The sequence below is a fragment of the Bombina bombina genome, chromosome 9, assembly GCF_027579735.1.
Source record: "Bombina bombina isolate aBomBom1 chromosome 9, aBomBom1.pri, whole genome shotgun sequence".
In the NCBI taxonomy this organism is placed as follows: Eukaryota; Metazoa; Chordata; class Amphibia; order Anura; family Bombinatoridae; genus Bombina; species Bombina bombina.
The window spans coordinates 199,531,544-199,553,077 of NC_069507.1; the positions used below are offsets into that span (position 1 = coordinate 199,531,544).

The 21,534-nt window shown below is 37.5% G+C and overlaps 1 protein-coding gene across 1 annotated transcript in view; it reads right to left on the reverse strand.

Moving 5' to 3' along the window:
• Positions 1 to 21,304, reverse strand: part of ANKRD2 (ankyrin repeat domain 2) — a 45,992-nt gene extending 24,688 nt beyond the window's left edge. The window contains exons 1-3 of the mRNA XM_053692571.1: positions 21,058 to 21,304; positions 20,203 to 20,307; positions 7,448 to 7,609 (exon numbers count right to left, since the gene is read on the reverse strand). Coding sequence (XP_053548546.1) covers positions 7,448 to 7,609; positions 20,203 to 20,307; positions 21,058 to 21,126 — 336 coding nt within the window. The 5' untranslated portion in view covers positions 21,127 to 21,304. The remainder of the gene's footprint in view (positions 1 to 7,447; positions 7,610 to 20,202; positions 20,308 to 21,057) is intronic.
• Between the last annotated feature and the right edge of the window lie 230 nt (positions 21,305 to 21,534).

Here is a 21,534-nt window from a genome sequence, read left to right on the forward strand (position 1 = left end):
TATTTTTATTTTACAGGCAAGTTTGTATTTATTTTAACTAGGTACAATAGTTATTAAATAGTTATTAACTATTTAATAACTTCCTAGTTAAAATAAGTACAAATTTACCTGTAAAATAAACCCTAACCTACGTTACATGAGCTATGACTACGGCATACAGCCGAAACGCGTAAGCTTGTTGATGTTATCTGAAGGGCAGCATTCCTGTATACCTGTTTTTTAAGGATAATAAAGCTAAAAGTTTGATTTTAACACTGCGACTCCAGAACTTTATTATTTGCCTGTAATTGTAACTTAGGTTAGGGTTTATTTTACAGGTAAATTTGTACTTATTTTTTTTTTTTTTTTAAATTGTTTTTATTGAGGTAGCAATAATATACAGAATCAACTTTTACAGATTTCATGGCAACACGCCTGTCAACATACATAGATTTTTAAATATCCAATACAGAAGGCATGTCTTAGAGACCAAAAATAGTATACTATCCTAAACAGTAGGAGAATATAATAAGCCATGAGTAGCACCTCATTTTGTATATATATACATTTTAGCTCGGACAACCAAAAATAAATTAACTAATAGTTATCATGTGGCCTGACTTACATGTAAAGGTTCCAAAAAAAAAAACAAGAGTAGGCCTTTAGGTGTCCCTATTATTCACATCAGAACATGAAACAGTTAAACGAAAGAATTAATAATTCAAATTCTATACAGTATATCTTATCATAACATAAAACCCCCTCAAACTATATCAAAGCAGATGTGGAATATACCTCATGTGAAAGTTAGCGGCCACTCTTGGGCCACGGGTGTCAAAAATAACTATAAGGTAAATATAGGGGGTTATGACAACAGGGACCCTCTAGGGCCCAACATATTAATACCATTCTATATAAACATATGTGCTGATCTTATAAAGAAATGATCTATAGGCCTCTTTTGGGCACCTATACATTGTACTATGCATCAGACATTGTAAATACTGTGCAACTTAACACCTTGGTGGTATATGTAAGAGCTCACAGCTGCACGGGTCTTCTAAGGTCCCTCCAAATATAGAAATATACTCGCTTGTACTATATACAGGACATTCAAATATTGTAATCCTAAAGATACGCTTTGTCATAAGAAGTCCTATAGGGTATGAAATGAGATTTTGTGACGGATATTTTGAACAGCTCCTACGCCCATAAAATACCACATATTATATACTCCAATCTTATCCTAACATTATGTCAACAAGATTCTCTATGGAGTACTGCATAATATGAAACATCAAGTTTAGGGCAGTATAAATGCTGAACAGTATGTACAACCCGTGCATGCAAACACTTATACACACACACATATGTCAACACAATGACACGACCTGGTATAAAAAACATGCAGAGGCATTTAGATAACTAGAATCATTGTCAAAACTAAACACATGTGCAGCGCAGACAAAGAGCCATACTTAAGACTGAAGAGAAAGCATAGAATCCATTCAAATCCGCCACCTATCAGAACCAACATTACCCACACAGCAAGCACCCGTTAAGAAGCCAAATACAAGTTAACACAACATTATAAGGCACATTGTGGAAAAGAGATATCAAAGTAGTAAAGCACTACCACGTAACTGTACCTTACATCGTTACCCTGTTCTAAGTAGGTAGCGTCAAAATCATTCAGCTTACTACATTCAAGTCCAATCAGTATCCCGGGCTGTGCACACATTTTTAGACATACCAAATGCAAGGAGAATATATAAAAGAAACAAATATATTTGTAAATGCAGTCCTTATGTTCACACAGTAATATAGATTCAATGCAGGTACTGCTTGTCAGCAATGTTCGTAGGAATAAACATATGCTTGCGCTCAGCAGCTGAGGGGATAGATCCTCTCCGTTAACCGATACCGGCTTTCAATAGTCTGGTGAGTCCCAGGCCGTATAGGAAAAAAATCACAGCTGGGTCTAGCCTCCCTCTGCAAACCTTAAGCCAGATCTGACTATGTTGAGCCGGGCCGGTCCGGAGACCGCTCTCTCCAATGGGACACTGCAGGGTAAGTCCCACTTGAGCCTCCGCATTCACTCTCCACCTTTGTAAACCTATAGGTCTTTCAACTGGTATATCTAGTGTCCCGAACTCCCAGGGTGTATCTAGGAGGCCCACGACACCATGCTCTGTGGCAGTCTGTAACTCTGATCTCCCGCAGGTATCCATCTCCTGTGGACTATTAGGCCCCATATACAGCACGGAGGGACCGGCCGCTGCCTTCCGCGCCAGGGGTATAGGGGTTTGGATGCATTCTTCGTGTAGGTCGATCGGTCCACACACCTCATTGCTCCTCAGTGTTAGTGGGCAACATGACACGCAGATACCCTGCTGTTGAGCTGTAAATCTCTCTGGCTGCACTGCCTTAGGCTCAACGGGATTCTTCTGTTCCACCACGTGGTCCATTAAGGACTGCAAGCGATCCAGACGGCCCAGCACATTTCTCTCCCATTCCTTAAAGAGAGCTTGTATTAAAATATACAGATCTTCCATAATTACAGAGTGGGAATATAGCAATGTTGCAGAGATGCTCAATTTACTCTGCTTACCCGGTTTCCCGGGGAGGGGGGGGTGCTGAGATCTCTCACCACGAGAGCCACCCAAAGACCTCAACGGTCCGGTCTGAGAAGTCCTGCTCCGATCAAAAATTATAAAGTCCAGCTTGGCACAGTACTCTGAATGTCATAAAATATAATTAGGCACTGGGATGGCTATTGAGTGTCCAAATTACAAGGCAGATTGCAAATTGGCTCTACAGAGCTCTCAGTTTAGCGACCATCTTGGGTCCTTGCCAGGACATGCCCCCATTTGTACTTATTTTAACTAGGAAGTTATTAAATAGTTAATAACTATTTAATAAATATTGTACCTAGTTAAAATAAATACAAACGTGCCTGTAAATTAAAAATATATCCTAAGATGGCTACAATGTAACTATTAGTTATATTGTAGCTATATTAGGGTTTATTTTATAGGTAAGTATTTAGTTTTAAATAGGAATAATTTATTTAATTGTAGTAATTTTATTTAGATTTATTTAAATTATATTTAAGTTAGGGGGGTGTTAGGGTTAGGGTTAGACTTAGATTTTGGGGTTAATAAATTGAATATAGTTGCGGCGACGTTGGGGGCGGCAGATTAGGGGTTAATAAAAGTAGGTAGGTGTCGGCGATGTTAGGGACGGCAGATTAGGGGTTAATAAAATTTAACTAATGTTTGCGAGGCGGGAGTGTGGAGGTTTAGGGGGTTAATATATTTATTGAAGTGGTGGCGATGTCCGGTCGGCAGATTAGGGGTTAAAAATTAATTTAAGTGTTTGCGATGTGGGGGGGGCTCGGTTTAGGGGTTAATAGGTAGTTTATGGGTGTTAGTGTACTTTTTAGCACTTTAGTTAAGAGTTTTATGTTACGGCGTTAGCCCATAAAACTCTTAACTACTGACTTTTAAATGCGGTAGGAGTCTTGACAGGAGAGGGTGTACCGCTCACTTTATCCAAGACTTGTAATACCGGCGTTAGGCAAATCCCATTAAAAAGACAGGATACGCAATTGACGTAACTGGATTTGCGGAATGCTCGAGTCGCGGAAAAAAAGTGAGCGGTACACCTGTACTTGCCAGACTCATAATACCAGTGGGCGTTAAAAAGCAGCGTTGAGAGGTCCCAACGCTGCTTTTTAAGGCTAACGCAAGACTCGTAATCTAGGCGATTGTGTTAATGTATGTGAAGTTATTTAAGAGTCAGCACTGATTGCTGGAAATGCGTCTGTCAAAAGATCTGAGATAAGGAGGCAGTCAGCAGAAGCTTAGATATAAGGTAATTACAGAGGTAAAAAGTATATTTCTATAACAGTGTTGGTTATGCAAAACTGGGGAATGGTAAATAAAGGGATTATCTATGGCCTAGATTTGGAGTTTCGTCGGTAACGACCCGCGTAGCTAACGCCGGCTTTTTTCTGGCCGCACCATAAAAATAACTCTGGTATTGAGAGTCCACATAAAGGCTGCGTTAGGCTCCAAAAAAGGAGCGTAGTGCATTTTTAACGCAGCTTCAACTCTCGATACCAGAGTTGCTTACGCAAGCGGCCAGCCTCAAAAACGTGCTCGTGCACGATTCCCCCATAGAAAACAATGGGGCTGTTTGAGCTGAAAAAAAACCTAACACCTGCAAAAAAGCCGCGCTCAGCTCCTAACGCAGCCCCATTGTTTGCTATGCGGAAACACTTCCTACGTCTGCACCTAACACTCTAACATGTACCCCGAGTCTAAACACCCCTAACCTTACACTTATTAACCCCTAATCTGCCGCCCCCGCTATCGCTGACCCCTGCATATTATTATTAACCCCTAATCTGCCGCTCCGTAAACCGCCGCTACTTACATTATCCCTATGTACCCCTAATCTGCTGCCCTAACATCGCCGACCCCTATATTATATTTATTAACCCCTAATCTGCCCCCCTCAACGTCGCCTCCACCTGCCTACACTTATTAACCCCTAATCTGCCGACCGGACCGCACCGCTATTATTATAAAGTTATTAACCCCTAATCCGCCTCACTAACCCTATAATAAATAGTATTAACCCCTAATCTGCCCTCCCTAACATCGCCGACACCTAACTTCAAACATTAACCCCTAATCTGCCGACTGGAGCTCACCGCTATTCTAATAAATGTATTAACCCCTAAAGCTAAGTCTAACCCTAACACTAACACCCCCCTAAGTTAAATATAATTTAAATCTAACGAAATAAATTAACTCTAACTATCGGTGATACCTGGTGAGGTGAAGACAAGGTAGGATGATCTTCAGGGGCTTAGTGTTAGGTTTATTTAAGGGGGGTTTGGGTTAGATTAGGGGTATGTGGGTGGTGGGTTGTAATGTTGGGGGGGGGGTATTGTATGTTTTTTTTACAGGCAAAAGAGCTGAACTTCTTGGGGCATGCCCCGCAAAGGGCCCTGTTCAGGGCTGGTAAGGTAAAAGAGCTTTGAACTTTAGTAATTTAGAATAGGGTAGGGCATTTTTTATTTTGGGGGTCTTTGTTATTTTATTAGGGGGCTTAGAGTAGGTGTAATTAGTTTAAAATTGTTGTAATATTTTTCTTATGTTTGTAAATATTTTTTTATTTTTTGTAACTTAGTTCTTTTTTATTTTTTGTACTTTAGTTAGTTTATTTCATTGTAGTTATTTGTAGGAATTGTATTTAATTTATTTATTGATAGTGTAGTGTTAGGTTTAATTGTAGGTATTTTATTTAATTAATTTAATGATAGTATAGTGTTAGGTTTAATTGTAACTTAGGTTAGGATTTATTTTACAGGTAATTTTGTAATTATTTTAACTAGGTAACTATTAAATAGTTCTTAACTATTTAATAGCTATTGTACCTGGTTAAAATAATTACAAAGTTGCCTGTAAAATAAATATTAATCCTAAAATAGCTATAATATAATTATAATTTATATTGTAGCTATATTAGGATTTATTTTACAGGTAAGTATTTAGCTTTAAATAGGAATAATTTATTTAATAGGAGATAATTAATTTCGTTAGATGTAAATTATATTTAATTTAGGGGGGTGTTAGTGTTAGGGTTAGACTTAGCTTTAGGGGTTAATACATTTATTAGAATAGCGGTGAGCTCCAGTCGGCAGATTAGGGGTTAATAATTGAAGTTAGGTGTCGGCGATGTTAGGGAGGGCAGATTAGGGGTTAATACTATTTATTATAGGATTAGTGAGGCGGATTAGGGGTTAATAACTTTATTATAGTAGCGGTGCGGTCCGCTCGGCAGATTAGGGGTTAATAAGTGTAGGCAGGTGGAGGCGACGTTGAGGGGGGCAGATTAGGGGTTAATAAATATAATATAGGGGTCGGCGGTGTTAGGGGCAGCAGATTAGGGGTACATAAGTATAACGTAGGTGGCGGCGCTTTGCGGTCGGCAGATTAGGGGTTAATAAGTGTAAGTAGCTGGCGGCGACGTTGTGGGGGGCAGATTAGGGGTTAATAAATATAATATAGGGGTCGGCGGTGTTAGGGGCAGCAGATTAGGGGTACATAAGTATAACGTAGGTGGCGGTCGGCAGATTAGGGTTTAAAAAAATTTAATAGAGTGTCGGCGATGTGGGGGGACCTCGGTTTAGGGGTACATAGGTAGTTTATGGGTGTTAGTGTACTTTAGAGTACAGTAGTTAAGAGCTTTATAAACCGGCGTTAGCCCATAAAGCTCTTAACTACTGACTTTTTTCCTGCGGCTGGAGTTTTGTCGTTAGATGTCTAACGCTCACTTCAGACACGACTCTAAATACTGGAGTTAGAAAAATCCCATTGAAAAGATAGGATACGCAATTTACGTAAGGGGATCTGCGGTATGGAAAAGTTGCGGCTGAAAAGTGAGCGTTAGACCCTATTTTGAGTGACTCCAAATACCGGAGGTAGCCTAAAACCAGCGTTAGGAGCCTCTAACGCTGGTTTTCACGGCTAACGCCAAACTCCAAATTTAGGCCTATATTTGTAAACAATAACATTTTTGGTGTTTACTATCCATTTAAATACCACTCCACTTGTAATCTGGCCCTTTATGGGCATGACCTTGACAACAAAAACATATATTTAAAATACAAAAATAAACATGAATGGTAATTTCACATACATTTAATACACTGCAGTAGGTATAACAAGTGGATCACATTAGGGTAATCAAATGTTATAGTACAGTGTCCCTTTAAACTCATAAACAGAGGAAAGGTTGATGGTTACGATGATAAGTACAAAAGTGAAATGTGTATGAAAAAGCTGCTGAACAATGTCTTACTGTTCTAAACACCAAATACATATTTCTTTATTAAATAATATAGCCTATTATTTCCCTATATAAAATAGTATTTCAGTTATTGGATACTGTAAAAATGTGAAATTCAAAATTAAACCTTCATAAATCAGACAGAGCAGACAAAAAAAAAATCTGTCTAATTTACTTATATTATTAAATTCTTTCGGTATCCTTTGTTGAAGGACATATCTAGGTAGGTTCAAAAGAGGCAATGCACATGTTGCAAACACTATATTGCAGCATTCTTTGCAATGCTATACATTATTAGAAACATTACAGCCATATAATGCTCAATACACATGCAAGTTCCAGAGCCTATCTAGATATGCTCTTCAACACAGGATACCCAGAGAACAAAATAAATTTGACAACAGAAGTAAATTGGAAAGTTGTTTAAAATGACATGATTTATATGAATAATGATAATTTAATTTTGTACCTCGTGTCCTTTTAAGAGGACATCTATACAAATGTATCTAGAGCTCAGTTTGATTATATATCAATATCCGTGCTAATGCATACAAAATGTCCCATAACTTTTTAATTTACAACACAAACAAAAAATAACACTTACAATTTCTTGGGGTTCTGGCACAGGCTCTGGTACTGTTACTTGAGATTTCTTCTTCTTCCTTTCTTGTCTCTTTTTTCGTATTTCAATGAGATTCTGGATGCTACCAACATCTATAATTTCTTTTCTCAAATCCACTGATGTTTTCCTAACCCTTTCTTCGCCCTGTGATTATACAAAACTTATAAGGATGGGTTTGTAGACACATATTCTTGGACAATTCATGTGTAGCCATAAGATGCAATGTACAAAAGAACAATTATATATAAGATCCTCACAAGTCGTCATTACTTCAAGAACAGGACCACCCTGTTCCTGTTGACTCTCAAACCCCACAGATTTAAAGGGAAAGTTATTTCAAAACTTTTGTATGATGCATTTAAAAGATTAACTTTAACATAAGTACCAATTATTAACATGGCTGATAACATAAATAGCATATTGTTTAAAGGGATATGAAACCCAAACATTTTATTGTGTGATACAATTATCATATTTGCTTTATTCCCATGGTTTGTTGAAGAGATACATAGGAGGTGTCTGGAGCACATGGCAGGAAATAGTGTTCTCATCTAGTGTTCTTGCAAATGGATAGCATTCTTGAAAAACTACTGCCATATAGTGCTCAAGACATGCACACTCCTGACTATGGGGCCGATGTATCATCGGTCTGTCCGACATGATCCGCTCAGCGCATCATGTCCGACAGACATAGAAGAATGCCGGCAGGATACGCTATCAGCATTTATCATTGCACAAGCAGTTCTTGTGAACTTGTACATAGCAGTAAAGTATGAAGCTATGTTAGCACTTCCCTTCAGATACTCGCTGCCAGCCCCGGTTCTCCCAGACCGTATCCAGAAACAAGAAATATTGAATGTGGCGCCGCTGTGTCACCTCAGGGGATGCAAGATGCTCTTTGCCTCTGTGAAACCTGCATTCTTTCACCTCCAAAATAAAAAGCTCACAATGGTGTAGCACATTTCGAATAAAATGGTAGGCGCACAAACAGGTCATGCTCACATGATTTCAGTTTTAAATCAGCCTTTTATTAAAACCATCACAAGGGTATCTTCAGATGCAATTAAAATATAGCTCAACGCGTTTCGGCAAAACAAGCCTTTCTCAAGAGCATAAAATCAATATATGTCAAAGCAAGTTGGAGTAGGCTACTCCAACTTGCTTTGACATATATTGATTTTATGCTCTTTAGCCCGCTGCTTTATAACTGCTGTTTCCGGCGAGCCTAAAGGCTCGCACGGAAACAGGGGCATCAGGGGCCATTCACCCTTGATAAATCGGCCCCTTTACCTCCCTTCTTTTCAACAGAAAATACCAAGAGAACAAAGAAAATGTGATAATAGACGTTAAATTAGAAAGTTGTTTAAAATTACATGCTCTGTCTGAATCATTAAAGAAAAAATTTTGGTTTAATGTCCCTTAAAGGGACATTCCGGTCAACATATAAATGCACATAGATTAATTACATCTCTGAATAGAAACATATTTGCAATATACATGTATTGGCAAAAATGATTTTAGTAAAAGTTATCACTGTTTTAGAGTTATCATTTTTCTCTACACGTGCTTGTGAAGCCTAACAAGAAATTCCCTGTGCACCATTATTTAAAATACTGCAGCTGCTCAGAACATTAGTGGGGCTTGTATAATGTCATCAATGATCAAATTGAGTCATTACCAGATGGTAAAAGCACCTTAGGCTCTCTGAGCAAGTGCTGTGTTCAAAATGCTGGTGCACAATTCATACTTAAATACACTTTTGAAACAGCTATAACTTTTACTAGAAGCATTTTCGCTAATAAATGTATATTACAAAAATGCTTCTATACAAAACTGAAATGTATCCATGTGGATTCCAATTTTGGTTGGAATGTCCCTTTAAACACACAGGTAATTTAATTGATTGAATTTTTATGTATTTGTTTATTTGTTTAATTTTGTTAGGTGACAATGCAAAAAACTTCCTACAGTAAGCAATTTGTAAAAGCAGCAATTCAAGGTTTCTCTTGAGATCCCGAGTAATGCTGTTTTACTTGTATTTTCTAACATATAGTTACCAGTTTAGCAAGAAAAACATTGGAATAGCAAGATAGAACGAGTGCAGTGTTATAGCACTTATTCTACATTTGAAATGAGCAGCAGATTGCTTTCTGCCAAAATTCAAAATGTAATTTTAATTCCCTGCCCACTGTACCATGTGACAGTCATCAACCAATCACAGACTCATAAGTATTACACTGTGAAGTCTTGCACATACTCAATAGGAGTTGGCGCCTCAGAAAGTATATATATAAAGACGGTGTGAAATTTGATGATAGAAGTAAATTACAAGCTTTTTTTTATTGCATGTTTTATCTGAATCATTAAGATTTAATTTTGACTTTAGTGTCCCTTTAAAACTCTCGAGGTCTGCAAATTCAGAAAGAAAATTAGATAAACTTAGATGTCCCTACAAGTAGAGAATATTTCTCTGTTATAATTGTCTATTTGTCTTCTGTAAAGAAGCAATGCTCATGGTAAAGAAAGGCTTAAATGATAGCCACCAACACTACTATGCAACTTGACTTGTATTTAGTTCTAGTTTTTAATATCATACATTTTTTACCATATTAGTACATTTCAAGGCAACTTAACAAGCAGAGAAATTAAAAGACTGCAGGTCTTGCTGATATTGAATATGTTGAGAACTGAAAGAAAAGCTTTGAACATACCCAGGGAATGCCCTTGTCCAGCACAACCACTGACATTGTGAGACCCTTTGTGCATAGCTTAAATAGCAAACATGAAGCAAAAGTGTAAATTTTAAAAACTGTACTTCTCAATTTACTACTAACCACAAATATAAAATATGTAGTCTAAAGTGAATAAAAGTTGTCTTCATAGGAGTATAATAATGTAACACATTATACATTTGTGTATTTTTATTCAGAAATGTTTTGCACATTAACTCCTGAACAATAGAGACATACCACAGATTAATGCCTCCAGTAGTAAGGTATGTTGTAATAGCATTTCCCGCTCGCTGCTTTTGGTGAGATCTTTGCTAATTCAGGGCCAAAAACCCTTAAGGACATGCATCATACATGGTACAGCCATGTCATTAAGGGGTTAAAGGTAGTAAGGAGCCTTTCATGTCTGGCACAATTTGAGGGCCCACAGAGCATTACTTAATCTATATAAATATATGTTCCCTGCTTAGCATGCAGCATTCACAGATTTCAGTATGGACTAATTTTACATTGAGATTAATATCCCCTGCAGATTAAAATAATCATTCTTATGAAGGAGCTTGTTTAAAGGGACACTCAAGTCAAAATTAAACTTTCATTATTCAGATAGAGTATGCAGTTTTAAACATGTGTATGCATTTGTTATTGGCTGATGGCTGTCACATGGTTTAGGGGTAGTGGAAATAGACATAACTTTTTAAATTGTCAGAAAAAAATCTACTATTCATTTGAAGTTCAGACTAAGTGCTAATACATTGGCCTCTAGTTATGAAGCTCCGTATTTTCCTGCATTCGCCGGCCCAATACGCTCGCCTAAGCTCGCCTAACATTGCCGCCGTGGACCTGAATACGTTCGCCAAAGTTATCAAAAAAGCTGTCAAGAAGCCGCACACCAAGTACAGAGCGATGAGCAGCGGACTGTTGTTAACTGACAGTCATCGATCTCGCTGCTCATCGGCTTCTTCGCAGCTTTCTTGATAGCCTGTCACTAAGCACCCACACTATACTATACTGTTTACCCCCTATACCGCCGCTCCCGGAGCCCACCGCACCTAAATAAACTTATTACCCCCTAAACCGCCGCTCCAGGACCCTGCCGCCACTATAATAAATATATTAACCCCTAAACCGCCGCTCCCGGATCCCGCCGCCACTATAATAAATATATGAACCCCTAAACCGCCGCTCCCGGACCCCGCCGCCACCTACATTGTACCTATTAACCCCTAATCTGCCACCCCCTATACCGCCGCCACCTACATGAAGTTATTAACCCCTATCCTGCCGATCCCGGACCCCGCTGCACATAAATTAATTGTTTAACCCCTAAACCGCCGCACCCGGAGCCCTCCGCCCCCTACATTACATTTATTAACCCCTATCCTGCCCCCCCTACACCGCCGCCACCTACAGTACATTGATTAACCCCTAATCTACCCCCCCTACACCGCCGCCAATATATTAAATGAATTAACCCCAAAACCTAAGTTTAACCCTAACCCTAACACCCCCCTAGCTTAAATATTATTTAAATTAATCTAAATAAATATTACTATAATTAAATAAATTAATCCTATTTAAAACTAAATACTTACCTATAAAATAAACCCTAAGATAGCTACAATATAATAATTACATTGTAGCTATTTTAAGGTTTATTTTTATTTTACAGGCAACTTTGTATTTATTTTAACCAGGTACAATAGCTATTAAATAGTTAATAACTATTTAATAGCTACCTATTTAAAATAAATACAAATTTACCTGTAAAATAAATCCTAACCTAAGTTACAAATACACCTAACACTACACTATCAATAAATGAATTAAATTAATTAAATACAATGATCTAAAATAAAATACAATTAAACTGAACTATATTACAAAAAAAACAAACACTAAATTACAAAAAATAAAAAAATATTACAAGAAGTTTAATCTAATTGCACCTAATCTAAGCCCCCTAATAAAATAAAAAAGCCCCCCAAAATAATAAAATTCCCTATCCTAAACTAAATTACAAAGTAATCAGCTCTTTTACCAGCCCTTAAAAGGGCTTTTTGCGGGGCATTGCCCCAAAGTAATCAGCTCTTTTACCTGTAAAAAAAAGAAATACAATACCCCCCCCCAACATTACAACCCCCCACCCACACACCCCTACTCTAAAACCCACCCGATCCCCCCTTAAATAAACCTAACACTACCCCCTTGAAGATCTCCCTTATTTGAGCCGTCTTCACCCAGCCGGGCCGAACTCTTCATCCGATCCGGGCACAAGTGGTCCTCCAGCCGGGCAGAAGTCTTCATCCGATCGGGGCAGAAGAGGTCCTCCATCCAGCAGAAGTCTTCATCCAAGCGACATCTTCTATCTTCATCCTTCCGGCGATGATCGGCTCCATCTTGAAGACCTCCGGCGTGGAGCCTCCTTCCAGCATGACGGACTAACGACGAATGACGGTTCCTTTAAATGACGTCATCCAAGATGGCGTCCCTCGAAGACGGCTCAAGGTAGGGAGATCTTCAAGGGGGTAGTGTTAGGTTTATTTAAGGGGGGATCGGGTGGGTTTTAGAGTAGGGGTGTGTGGGTGGTGGGTTGTAATGTTGGGGGGGTATTGTATTTCTTTTTTTTACAGGTAAAAGAGCTGATTACTTTGGGGCAATGCCCCGCAAAAAGCCCTTTTAAGGGCTGGTAAAAGAGCTGATTACTTTGTAATTTAGTTTAGGATAGGGAATTTTATTATTTTGGGGGGCTTTTTTATTTTATTAGGGGGCTTAGATTAGGTGTAATTAGATTAAACCTCTTGTAATATTTTTTTACTTTTTGTAATTTAGTTTAGTTTATTTAATTGTATTTTATTTTAGATCATTGTAGTTAATTGATTTAATTAATTTATTGATAGTGTAGTGTTAGGTGTATTTGTAAAATAAAAATAAAAATAAACCCTAAAATAGCTACAATGTAATTATTAATTATATTGTAGCTATCTTAGGGTTTATTTTATAGGTAAGTATTTAGTTTTAAATAGGATTAATTTATTTAATTATAGTAATATTTATTTAGATTAATTTAAATAATATTTAAGTTAGGGGGGTGTTAGGGTTAGGGTTAGACTTAGGTTTTGGGGTTAATTCATTTAATATATTGGCGGCGGTGTAGGGGGGTAGATTGGGGGTTAATCAATGTACTGTAGGTGGGGGCGGTGTAGGGGGGGCAGGATAGGGGTTAATAAATGTAATGTAGGTGGCGGAGGGCTCCGGGTGCAGCGGTTTAGGGGTTAAACAATTAATTTATTTGTGGCGGGGTCCGGGATCGGCAGGATAGGGGCTAATAACTTTAAGTATGGGACGGCGGTATAGGGGGCAGCAGATTATGGGTTAATAGGTATAATGTAGGTGGCGGCGGGGTCCGGGAGCGGCGGTTTAGGGGTTAGTAAGTATAAAGTAGGCGGCGGCGGTGTATAGGCGGCGGCGGTGTAGGGGGGGCAGATTAGATGTGTTTAGACTAGGGGTACATGTTAGGGCGTTAGGTGCAGACACTTCCCATAGGAATCAATGGGATATCGGGCAGCAGCGAACATAAGCTTTCGCTGCTGTCAGACTCCCATTGATTCCTATGGGATCCGCCGCCTCCAGGGTACGCTGGAAACCAGGAATAGTGCCGAGCGTACCTGCTAGTTCTTTGATAACTAGCAAAAGTAGTCAGATTGTGCCGAACTTGCGTTCGGAACATCTGTAGTGACGTAAACATCGATCTGTGTCGGACTGAGTCCGGCGGATTGTATGTTACGTCACTATATTCTACGTTTGCCGGGCTGTAGGGCTTGATAACGAATCAGCCTCGCCACAAATACACTGTGGAATTCCAGCGTATTTGCGGTTGACGGCTTGATAACTAGAGGCCATTGTTATGTTATCTTCCATTTGTTGATTATGCAAATCTACTGTGTTGACTGGTCCTTTCATTTCTAAGAGAGAATGGATATTATGACCCATATCAGCATTATTATTATTTCAGTAATAACATTTAAAAAATATATTAGTATACTTCAGCATATTTTACTATGTTATTATGTTAATATAATGATTTAGTTATAATACCTATTTTAAAACAAATGTTTCCCAAAACTGTACTTCTAAACTGTCAAACATGAACAAGATTAACCTATTATCACACGTATGTTAATGTATTATTGCCATTAAGGGCTAGATTACAAGTGGAGCGCTAAATTATAATTTGCAGTTTGCTGGCATGCAATAAATAACCAGCCATTACATTACAGCCATCAGATCTCTGGTTGATTTTCTAAATGTTCGCCAATTGCCCACAAAATAGCCCCCCCAAAAAATGCATCTTTATTTTTTTAAAAAACAACTGGACTAAGCAGTTATAAGAGGTTAAAAGTTGCGGTGTGGGGTGTTAGAAAAAAAATAACACTAAAAAGTGCCTTTACATTGCGGTCTATGGGAACTGTGTGTTCTCAGTAATTATGTATATGCTTATATACATGTATATTTATGTGATAATATGTGTATATACACATATTATGGGGACAGTCTACACCTTAGCCATCTTAAAGTCTTACTTTAGATTAAGCTGCAAATATTTTCCTGCACCCTCTCTATATCATGCAGCAGGAATAGATAAAAAAAGTTATTTTAAAATGAATATTGTTTCTGGCCACTTTGAAATGGCTGCCAAGCTCCACGCTCTGATGATATCATGATATGAGCTACATCTAGGCACTCTGCTGAATAGCATTGACAGTCTGTTGAATCTAACTCATGAGCCTTTTGTGATTAGACACCTTATGCAGCCCAGATTGTGATGTCATCAGTGGGCAGAGCTTGGGAGCCGTTTTAAAGTGGCAAGAAACAATATTAATTTTAGGGACGTTTCTAGGGGCGGGCAGACCAGGCAGTGGCCCGGGGCGCAATAGGAAGCAGTGGGTAGCACATTATTTTTTTTTTTATTGTGTTAAAGGGGCAGTGCTTTGAAAGGAAGCTGTTATGTTAATTGGCTGCATTAGATGTCAATCATACTAATGGAGCAACAAGATCACAAAGGGGGCATGTTAAGACCGGATAACTACTTAGAGCTAAAACTGAAAGTAAAAAGGAGAGGAATCCTGAGGAAAGCGGTCTCCTATCTCACTGATCTGTGTCACTAAAGAGGTGATGTTTTATGCATATGACAAATTATTCATGGTCTTTACATAATGATATGTACATATTTTTTCGATTTACTGAGCTAATTAAAAATGTGCTTTATAAAAATTGGGTTTCCACATACTAAGGAACAGGTTTTCTGTTAAGGACTGTTGAATATAAAAAAAACTTTTTTGATGTTATGTGTGTTTTTTTTATTTATTTACTTATTGTTAAAAAAATGCTTAATGGTGATGGATGTGTGTATGTGTCATTTACTCCATAATGACAATGGCAAGTTTTCACAAACTCACATGTGAGTGCTTGTGTCTGCTATTACTGCCTGAGTGTGTGTGTGTGTGTGTGCCTATCTATCCCTTCCTGTGTGTGTGTCTGCTATTACTGCCTGAGTGTGTGTATGCCTATCTATCCCTGCCTCTGTGTGTTTATCTGCCTATTACTGCCTGAGTATGTGTGTATGCCTATCTATCCCTGCCTGTGTGTGCATGTCTCTGTCTATTACTGCCTGTGTGTGCATGTCTCTGTCTGTTACTGCCTGTGTGTGCATGTCTATGTCTATTACTGTCTGTGTGTGAATGTCTTTGTCTATTACTGTCTGTGTGTGCATGTCTCTGTCTATTACTGCCTATGAGTGCATGTCTCTGTCTGTTACTGCCTGTGTGTGTATGTCTCTGTCTATTGCCTGTGAGTGCATGTCTCTGTCTGTTACTGCCTGTGTGTGCATGTCTCTGTCTATTACAGCCTGTGTGTGCATGTCTGTCTATTACTGCCTGTGTGTGAATGTCTCAGTCTATTACTGCCTGTGGGTGCATGTCTTTGTCTATTACTGCCTGTGTGTGCATGTATCTGTCCATTACTGCCTGTGTGTGAATGTCTCTGTCTGTTACTGCCTGTGGGTGCATGTCTCTGTCTATTACTGCCTGTGAGTGCATGTCTCAGTCTATTACTGTCTGTGTGTGCATATCTATGTATATTACTGCCTGTGAGTGCATATCTATGTCTATTACTGTCTCTGTGTGCATATCTATGTCTATTACTGCCTGTGAGTGCATATCTATGTCTATTACTGCCTGTGAGTGCATATCTATGTCTATTACTGTCTGTGTGTGCATGTCTCTGTCTATTACTGCCTGTGTGTATAGGGTTAAAGACCCACAGTGTATCTGAACACTTCAGAACCCACCATAGACAAGATCCCGCTAGTCTAAAGATAAGTATTTTAGAAACAGTGCCCATAGATTCGAATCCACATCAAAGATTAATTATATTAAGAAAGAAGGAAACTAAATGGATTCAAATATTAGAAAGTCTGGCTCCAAAGGGGTTAAATATTGACTTGGATCTCCAAGCCTTTATGTTATAAGAAAGATCAATCTCCCTTTTCTGAAAATAGATGATCAATATAGGTAGAAACTGCATGATAGCTAGGGTCTAGGACATTCAAACATTGAGTATAGTTGCACAGTTAACTCAATAGGAAATTCATGCTGCTGTTTGTAAATAGATTTAGTGTAAATACAAATGCATTGAAATAACACTAGGTTTTAGAAGTGTTTTAATTATATAGGATTTATCGTAACATGTTTTATGGGTTTCTCAATATATATGTTAGAGGTACACTGTAGCGCTTTATATGCGTGAGGTAAATGTAAAGGAATGACATGCACGAGATAGGAAGTTAATAACACTGTTACCTTTCTTCCACACAATTGCCCGATGAACTGTGCAAGTGGGCGTAGGAATTACTAAGAGCCAATTGGGCCACGTCATTGGAGAAGGGAGGAGTAACAGACTTTTAAATCGTGGATCCCCGCGAACACCTTACACACTGCCAAGAGTCTTGAGAAAGTCCGCAGAAGACGGAAGAAACGCGTAGACGGCACAAAAAGGACAGTCGTGAAAAAGCACCGCTACAAAGATAAAGAAATTGGAAGGAGCGCAACTTGGGGTAGTTCAAGGGGCGAACGCACACAGTTGAAAAGGACTGAATAACCGTACCGCAGTAACCGACAACCAAAGTGAACCAAGAGACGCCTGTTTTTATTGAAACGTTTGTAAGTGCAATATCTTTATTTGCGCAATAAGGATGTATTAAATACTTTTACCGTGAGTCGTGGCTGCGCTCTCTCTTCTTTTGTGTTTGCTGTGTGTATAGTATATTTGAAAAATAAACAGCTATTACTGTTATTTATCAAATTATTTATGTGCAAAAATCTCAGACTTTAATAGTTAATTTTGTAAACAAAATTGTTATAACTTTTCTAAATAATTGTAATAGACCCCTAAATATGTTACAAACACATCCAGTGACATATTGCAATCCTTTAGAAAATCTTACCTGATGACTTTTTTGCAGAGTTCAACTTTAAAGTTTATTGGAAGTTTTGTAGATACATTTTGGATAACAATTTAGAGGGATTGATATGCATTAAACAAATTAGTATGCATAGCTATGAGAAAAGTATAAATATAATGGCAATTAGTAAAAGATATAAAGATATTTTTAGATAATATCAATATATTTGGAACATTGTAGTAGAAAAATGACATATTTAAAGGGATAGGAAAGTCAAAATTAAACTTTAATAATTCAGCATACGCCAAAAAAAGTTTAAGACAATTCTATTATTCTTATTCTCTTGGTATCCATTGTTGAAAAGCATATGTACATATCCTTAGCAGCATCAATGCACTACTAGGAGCTAACTGGTGGTTGGCCGCACAACACACATTTGTCTCTTGTCATTTGCTCACCAGATGTGTTCAGCTAGGTCCGAGTAGTGCACTGCTACTTTGGAGCTGACCTCTAAATGACAGAGTGATATGCAAGGTCTAGGAGGGGGACTTTAGAATCTGTGAGGGGGGCGCATTTTGCAATTGTGCCCTGGGAGCCGGATTCTTTAGAAAGGCCCTGATTCATTTTAAAATAACTTTTTTACCGTTCCTGCTGCATGATATAGAAAAGGTGCAGGAAGATATTTGCAGCTTAAAGGACTAGTAAACACAGTAGATTTGCACAATCAACAAATGCAAGATAACAAGACAATGCAATAGCACTTGAGTAGTAGATTTTTTTCTGACTAGTTTAAAAGTTATGTGTATTTCCACTCCCCTTGTACCATGTGACAGCCATCAGCCAATCGCAAATGCATACACGTACCATGTGACAACCATCAACCAATCACAAATGCATATACGTTTATTCTTGCACATGCTCAGTAAGAGCTTGTGACTCAAAAAGTGTAAATATAAAAAGACTGTGAACATTTTGTTAATGAAAGTAAATTGGAAAGTTGTTTAAAATTGCTGCTCTATCTGAATCATGAAAGTTTAATTTTGACTTGAGTGTCCCTTTAATCTAAAGTAAGACTTTAAGATGACTAAGGTGTAGACTGTCCCTTTAACATATATATATATATATATATATATACATATACATATATATTTATATTGGCTGCCCATTGCTGCGCGACTTCGCTGCGCTGAGGTTCTGTGCCTCAGAACGAGGCTCCCATTGGAGCCTATGGAAGCGTCCTCTCGTCAGCGAAATGCTTCCATGCAATGCGAACACAAGGTCATGTTCGCATTGCACCTAACTTGTAATACCAGCACACATTTGTGTGCGCTAGTATTACAAAGCGGAGTGCAAATATCAAAGCAATATTTTGCGTTATATTTGTAGTCTGGCCCATAGTGTTTGGAGTTTTCCAATGTATTAACAATATGACTGTGACCAAAAAGGTATTAATAATACAGATGTAGGAGGGCTTCTAGATCTTTCATGATTCAGATTGAGCAGGCAATTTTTAGCAAATTTCTAATATACTCCTATTATCAATTTTCTTTGTTCTCTTGGTATCTTTATTTGAATGTAAGATTAGGAGCTGGTCCATTTTTGGTTTAGCACTTGGGTAGCGCTTGCTGATTGGTGGCTACATTTAGACACCAATCAGAAAGTGCTACCCAGGTGCTGAACCAAAAATGGGCTGGCTCTTATGCTTACATTCCTGCTTTTTCAAATAAAGATACCAAGAGAACAAAGAAAATGTGATAACAGGAGTAAATTAGAAATTTGTTAGAAAAATTGCATGCTCTATCCGAATCATGAAAGTTAAATTTTGACTAAACTAATCCTTTAATTGCATTTGTGCCTTGTGAGTGTTACGGTTAGTTTATTAGACACATGTAAGACTTAAATGACAGACTATTTGGCACTTAAACTCTTATTTTTTTTGTTATAATATAGTCCTTCTGTCCTAATGCTAATCTGAAATCGGCACCCTCAACAATCTGACAACAGTTTTGGAGTTTACGAAGGCTCAGATCATACAGATACTCTTTGTGGCACAGATATGGTGCACGTGCATGAATGTCAGACATGAACAGACATTATACATGTACACCTATCTGTATCTTCAGATCACTGCTAGGGCATTTCAAGTGTTTTGTTTGTTTTTAAAAAACAAAAAAACTAAATTACAGTTATAATTTTAGTTTTATGCCCCTTTAAATATTACAATTTGGTTGCTCTGTGTAACCATGAAAATGTTAATACTAAGCTCCTACCAGCCTACTTAGATTAACTTTTCAACAAAGGATACCAAAATAACAAAAGCAAATTTGATAACAGACGTAAATTGCTAATCTGTTTAAAATTGCATGCTCTGTCTCAATCACAAAAGTATCATTTTGACTTTACTGTCCTTTTCATTTTCTATTAATGATGCAGGGTGCAATTATTAAAACACAAAATTACATAAAATTCTACATTCTTTTCCTTATTGCTAGCATATGCATATATATCAGGGCTAAAAATATAAAACTATAACAAATTGATATTACCTTCAGATTGGCAATATTTCGATTCACTGGTTGTTTTAGTTTATCCTCTAGTTCATTGGAATCAATATCAATCACTCCTATTTTGCGGAAACGAGGTTTCATATTCTGTATTTCCAAGAAAATCAGTTTTGTTAATGATTAATTTACATAAATATAAATAGTAACATACCTAAATAAGTGATATTATCTTAATTAATAATTGTATTAACTTTCTATAAAAATTACATTTTGTCTAACAGTATTTTAATTACATATTAATTTTCCATTAATGCATAACATTGCAGAACATAATCTAGACTTACATATATTTTGGATATAAAATATTTAGCTGAGGTTGTTTAAATTATCAACTAATAAATTTACCAAATAGTTCACAAGACGTAAAACAAATTTGGAACATGTCACATCTGTATTCACACTAAAAACTAGCAGTTGACACAGACATATATAATGCTTTTGACAGTAACAGAACTTGACCATAAATATATCAAATGTCATGGTCATTAAATTTTTGCAAGTGAATATTTGACTTTACAACCGCAAAAAAGCAGCTGGGTATGTGTGAACTTGCTCTATGCCATATAAGTAGTTAAAATATGGCTATTAATTTGTGGTATTACATATATACATAATGATCTATCTATCTATCTATCTATCTATATCTATCTATCTATCTATCTATCAATATTCATGCACATATAGCCAATTTACTTTAAGTAAATATCCTGCAACAATTATAATTGTTTCTATACAGAAAATACACAATTTGTATTGCTATTGGTGTGACTGCACATCTGTCAAGCATGTTATAAATAATTCAAGTGATTTCATATGCGGAATTATTGCAGAACTCACCTCATTTTTATTCTCAAATTCCAATTTCTGATCAATTAGTTCTGATGCCCATTTTACTTCGTCCTCCATATCCAAATCTAAGTTGTAGAGGGATCCTCCAGCAGTTCTATAAAATCCTGAGTTTTTAAAAATGTAGTTTATTTTTATTGTAAAGATTGTTTTTCCCCCCAGTCGTTACTGTATTTACAGAGGAATAAATAGTGTTGTAAATAGTGTTTGTAGCTTTCCAGTTGTGCCAATTCAGACAGAACTTTATAGGGAGCAGTGAGGGACATCCCGCCCCTTTTTTTCTTTCATCATTCAGACCAACAGGTGGAGCTTCCTACACATGACCTGGAAGCCTTTGCCATGAGCTCATCCTGCCTCATTATGTCAAGTCTCTCTCATTGCCCTTATGTCACCTTCACATCCCCCTCCTCAAAATGTCACAAACAGTTGGGTGGCTTTATGTCATAGTACAATGAAACTTAGATATGT